The sequence below is a fragment of the Vulpes lagopus genome, chromosome X (genome assembly GCF_018345385.1).
Source record: "Vulpes lagopus strain Blue_001 chromosome X, ASM1834538v1, whole genome shotgun sequence".
NCBI lineage: Eukaryota > Metazoa > Chordata > Mammalia > Carnivora > Canidae > Vulpes > Vulpes lagopus.
The window spans coordinates 95,549,386-95,555,450 of record NC_054848.1 but is presented as its reverse complement, the minus strand read 5'-3'; the positions used below and the strand labels follow the sequence as shown (position 1 = coordinate 95,555,450).

At 36.3% G+C, this 6,065-nt stretch overlaps 1 protein-coding gene across 1 annotated transcript; it reads right to left on the bottom strand.

Moving 5' to 3' along the window:
- Positions 1 to 1,487: 1,487 nt before the first annotated feature.
- On the bottom strand, positions 1,488 to 4,984 carry LOC121482653 (prothymosin alpha-like). Its single transcript, XM_041740481.1, has 2 exons — positions 4,960 to 4,984; positions 1,488 to 1,972 (listed from the first exon to the last, which is right to left on the bottom strand). The coding sequence occupies exons 1-2, from the start codon at positions 4,982 to 4,984 to the stop codon at positions 1,494 to 1,496; spliced, it is 504 nt and encodes a 167-aa protein (XP_041596415.1). The 3' UTR covers positions 1,488 to 1,493.
- Positions 4,985 to 6,065: the final 1,081 nt, after the last annotated feature.

Sequence of the window (6,065 nt, the reverse complement as noted above, 5' to 3'; positions counted from 1 at the left end):
AACTCAACACCCAAAACACAAATAATCCAATTTAAAAATGGACAGAAGACATGAACAGACATTTTCCAAAGAAGACATCTGGATGTCTAACAGACACATGAAAAGATGCTCAACATTACTGATCATCAGGGAAATGCAAACCAAAACTACAATGAGATATCATTTCACACTTACGGTTAAAACTGAAAACGCAAGAAACAAGTGTTGGAGAGGATGTGGAGAAAAAGGAACCCTCTTGCATTTATGGTGGGAATGCAAACTGATGCAGCCACTGTGAAAAACAGTATGGCAGTTCCTCAAAACATTAAAAATAGAACTATTCTGGGACTCCTGGGCGGCTCAGTGGCTAAGCACCTGCCTTTGGCTTAGGGCGTGATACTGGAGTCCCGGGATTAAGTCCCACATTAGGCTCCTTGCATGGAGCCTCCTTCTCCCTCTGCTGTGTCTCTGCCCTCTCTCTGTGTGTGTCTCTCATGAATAAATAAATAAATAAAATCTTTAAAAAAAAATAGGACCATTCTATGATCCAGTAATCATACCACTATACCACTGGATATTTACTCCAAAAATATGAAAACACTAATTCAAAGGGATACATGCATCCCTATGTTTATACTGGCATTATTTACAATAGCCAAATTATGGAAACAGCCCAGTGTCCATTAATGGATGAATGGATCAAGAAGATGTGGCATTTATATGCAATGGAATATTACTCAGCCATAAAAAAGAATGAAATCTTGCCATTTGTAATGACATGGATGGAGCTGGAGAGTGTAATGCTTTTTGTTGTTGTTGTTAGAACAACTCTGCAAAATAAAATTCCGGTTTATTGTTGGACAACATTGTTTCACACATATATCAAACAGGCCAAAAAAAATAAACAGCAACTTCACAGACAAAAAAGGAAAAAAAGAAACCTTTTATCTTTGGCCTTTTTAACCATCTCATACAAACCAACTACTTAGAGTACAGCTAAGTACATACACAAAAAAAGTTACTAGAATGCTCGGAATAAGGCTTTTTGTTGTTGGTTTTGCTTTTTTTACAAGGTCTTTTTTCTCCTTTGAGATTATAATGAACATGGTCACACCACAAGTAAAGTCAGAAGTAGGACAGAGAATGCTCTGAAGGCTGGTTTGATCATCCAAGATCATTAAAAATGGCTGGTCCCCAACAATATGTACAAAAATATAAAATGTAAATAAAAAATACAAACAAATTTCCTTTTTTAAAGTACTTTTAAGAAAAAAAAAGCAGGGCCTTGGAAGCTTTTGGTTCTTTTTTCCTCCCCTGTTGCAAATTCACATTGTGGTTTTTGGTTGGGTGGCGAGAGTGTGTGTCATCTGTGGGTGGCGCTGCCCTTGTTGGGCAGGCAGGCGGGATTCTACTCGAAGGCGACCACGTTTAGATTCTGAGATGGGAAGTAGAGGGTGAATAGGTCACGGTGGTCTATTTTTTGTTGTTACGTTTAACTTTTCTTTTTTTGCTGTCTAGTCATCCTCATCAGTCTTCTGCTTCTTGGTGTCGACGTTGTCATCCTCATCATCTTCAGTGGACCATTTGCCCGTAGCTGCCTCGGCCTCCTCATCTTCATCTCCATCCTCTTCCTCTCCATCCCCTTCCTCCTCCTCTTCCTCCCCTCCTTCCTCCTCTTCTTCAACTACCTCATTGTCAGCCTCCTGTTCCCCATTTTCCTCATTAGCATTCCCATTAGCAGGTGTGTCTCTTCCATTCTCTGCCTCCTCCGCAAATGCCTTCTTTTCCTTGAAGTCCTTGGTGGTGATCTCGGAGCTGGTGTCCTTGGCTGGGGCACGCTGGTGATCCGTTGCAGCGGATTGAAAAGAGCAAGAGTCCAAGGACTCCAGCGAGAAAGCTGCGGGAGGCCACGGGGCAGAGGTGGTTGCGGTGAACTGGGAACAATGCAAAGACGGCTTTTCAGAGCAGCCAGTGGGGGCCAGAGAGTGTAATGCTAAGCAAAATAAGTCAAAGACAATAACAACACAATTTCACTCATATGTAGAATTTAAGAAACAAAACAAAGGAATAAAGGGGGGGAAGAGAGAGAGAGAAACAGACTCTTAACCACAGAGAACAAACTGATGGTTACCAGAGGGGGGCTAGGTGGCAGGATGGGTGAAATAGGTGATGGAGATTAAGGAGTGCCCTTGTCCTGATGAGCACTGAAGGACTGAAATAAAACATTCAGGGAGCCTGAGTGGCTCAGCCGTTGAGCCCGTCTGTGTTTGGCTCAGGGTGTGATCCCAGAGTCCTTGGATCGAGTCCCACATCTGGCTCCCCACGGGGAGCCTGCTTCTCCCTCTGCCTGTGTCTCTGCCTCTCTCTGTGTCTCTCATGAATAAATAAATAAATAAAACCTTTTAAAAATAAAATAAAAATAATTCAAATAAAAAAATAAATGGAATATCAAAAAAAGTTTCTTAATTCAAATGCCAATATCTTACTTAAGGATAAGACACTGAGAGCATTTCCTTTAAAGTCGGAGGTAAAACAAGAACTCCCCCTACAATCAGCATTATTAACATTTTCTAGGAATGCTATCAATAAAATACAAAAAATTAATTAGAAAAATGATTAGAAAGGATACATAATTATAATTCTTATTAATTATATGCTTGTCTTCTTAGAAATGCCAATATAATCAATCAACTGAAAATCTAAGAAAGTGGCTGTATACAAAAAAAAATCCACAGCCTTCCCAGGTAACAGCAATAACCCATGAGAAAATATGATATATGAAATAATCAGAAATAATCTCACTAAGAAGTACAAAAGACCTATTCAAAGAAAACTCCATGAATAAGCTGAGAGATTTTAAAAATTAGAATAAATGGAGAGATGTACAAAGTGCCTCAATAATAAGCATAAGGCTGATCATCATAAAGATGTTGGTTCTTGGGATGCCTCAGTGGCTCAGTCAGTGAAAGCATCTGCCTACAGCTCAGTTCAGGATCCTAGGGTCCTGGGATTGAGCTCCATGTTAGGCTCCCTGCAGGAAGCCTGCTTCTCCCTCTCCCTCTGCTACTCTCCTTCTCTCTGTCAAATAAATATAAATATAATTAATTAATTAAATTTTTTTTTAAAAAAAGATGTTGGTTCTTCCCTAAATTATATCTGTAAGACAATTTCAATCAAATTGATAGAGGAGAAATTAATTTTTCTATTGGAAAAAGAAAATAAAGTAAGAACATTTTTTCAAAGTTGATATCAAAATGAACTCCAAATGTATTCAAGAGTTAATTTCCTTTGTTTAAAAAAAACCTGTAAGAATATTTAAAGCATTGTAAATATAAGGTGGAATATCAATCTACTGTCAGGATAATAAAGGACTTTCCAGCATAAAAGCAATGGGGGAGAAAAGGAAAGTACTGACAGTTAAATACATAAAGGCCACAAGAAAGATAATAAACAAAATGAAAACAGGAAAGATTTCAACAAATACGATGGATAAAGCATTCATATAGAAGGACTCTTACTGAACAAAGAACATAAACAGATAAGTCACAAAATAAGATACACAAATGGTCACTCAGTATGTGAAAATAATATTGAGGCTTATCATGATCTAAGAACTAATCAGATCATCTCCTAAAACTCTTGTCAGCACTGAATATTACCTATTTCCTCTCCTTTTTTTTTTTTAAACATTTGCCAGTTTGAAAGGAGAAAAAAGAATAATAATCTATCTCATGCACTGCTGGTTGGAGTATAATATGGTATAACTTCTGTAAAACAACTTATCAATATGTATCAAGAACCTTTAAAAATGTTTCTGTTCTTTTACCCAGAAATTCCTTTTCCAAGAATCTGTCTTAAGGAAATGATCAGATAAATGGACAGATATTAGATATTTATGTTTAAATTAGGATGACATTGTAATTTTTCTTCCAAACCAGAATACTTTTGAGAGTTAAATAAGGCAATGTTAATAATTATTCCAGGACAACAGATGTTTAACAGTGCTAGTCCCAGGGAAATTGGGTCATATGGTCATAAATAGTTTAAAGCCAGGGATTGCTGCATTAGAAGAAGCTTAAAACGTACAAAGAAAGTGCAAAGGTTAAATAATAGTGCATCCATATGATAAACTAGTCTGGAATTAATTAAAAATCATGTTTCAAAATACATTTAAATATAATGCTGTGTGTATTTTTAAATTAAGATAACAAACCCTATCTAGTGTGATTCCAAGTGTCTAGGAGTGCCTCACTGGCTCAGTATGCGACTCTTGATCTTGAGATTGGGAGTTCTAGCCATTGGGTATAGAGGTCACTTAAAAATAGAATCTTAAAAAAAAAAGTAGTTTAGTTCCTTGGGGCACCTGGCTGGCTGAGTCAGAAGACTCTGTGTGGCTCTGTCTCAGGGTCATGAGTTCAAGCGCCACACTGAGTGTAGAAGTTACTTAAATAAATAAAACCTTTTGTAAAAAGTGGCTAAATACCTTTATGGTGTAGAATGTAAACATTCCTTAATTACCTATCCAACATCTCACCCCCTTGTCCTCTTCCTAAAAGCATCCCCATTTCCCCCTCTCCTCTTGGCAGTATCTGTGCATGGATGGATAGTATTAAGCCTAAGTCAAGAGCCCAAGGCAGTCACCCAGCAGCAGTTATTACCTCATATTGGTCCAGTTGGAGGAAAACTTCAAAGCCTGCTGTGAGTCCCCAGAAGCTATGTGCCTTTTCCTTCAAGATTTGAGCCATGAGTGAAGCTGGCCCCTTAAAGAGAGCAGCCAAGAGACTTTCAGAGAATTTTAGCTAGAATCTGATCACATGATGCTAGAAGCCTTCATTGTATCTAGACTTTTCAATTAACAGGAACCAAAAGACATTTTTAAAGCCAGTTTTCAGTGATGTTTCTGTTACTTGCAACCAAAAACTCCAAAATGACATAAATACATCATAGTAGTCTTCAACCTGAACTGTACATTAAACTCACCTAGGGAGCTTCTAAGAATACCCATGCCTAGATCTCATACCCAGAGATTGACTCAAATGTTCTGGGTGTGGGATCCTGGCACTGGTATTTTTTTTAAACCTTCCCCTGGTGATTTTAACATGCAGTGAAGGTCAAAGACTATGAATGTATTATACAATATACATATTAGGTATATATATAACGTTGGAAGAAAAATACATCAAACAGTTAAGAAAGATAATTCCTGAGTATTGAGACTGCAGGTTTTTTTGTTTTTGTTTTTGTTTTTGTTAGGCAACAAAACAATGATCCTAGTTCTATAGAAGTATCATCTGTCTAAAAAGCGTGCTATACAGGCTAGAAATGGTCAAGAATATACAATCTATGTGTAGCATCTCCATGGGCAGGTTTTACCTATGGTATTTGTATACATAAATGTTTAATATAACAGGATTTTTATTATATGCAACTGTCATAGCAAATAATAATTCTCTTTGTATCTAGTTCCAAAATATAAATGTTTTTATTAATGCTCTATGTATTCCAGTGTTTATTTGTAAAATAGAAATTTGTTTAGAGAATATAGAAAATTCATATACACATTATAGATCTACAAATAACTTATAAAGTGTATATTTTATATAGATTTATTCTTATTTTATAAATTTGTAACTTTTATAAATATGATTTGTAATATAAACAGTTTTTTTATAAAGTATGAATTTTGCAAATATAAATGTATTTCACAATATAGATAGCAAATAGCTTATTTTTAGAATAAATTTCTGAATATAATTTCTAAAATAAATTATTTTATAAATGGTTACTAGAAGAGGGAGAAAGGAGATTATTTTGAGGCATTTCTTTTTGGATACGTGGTTTCCCATTTTGATCTCCAGAAATGAAAGTTTTGATCACTAAGAAAAGAAGAGCCTCCTCATTGTGTATGCTTCAGTGAAGTGCACACCTGATGAGCTCACAAAAGTTTTAAAGCCATCAAAACTAGATTCACTGTAGAGACTCACTAAATAACAGAGTGAAACTGAGGCACCTGTTACTATATTTAACTGCTCTGTTCCTTGCACAGGTTCTAATAGTTGAGCCTTTTTCAATTTGCAGTAACAGAA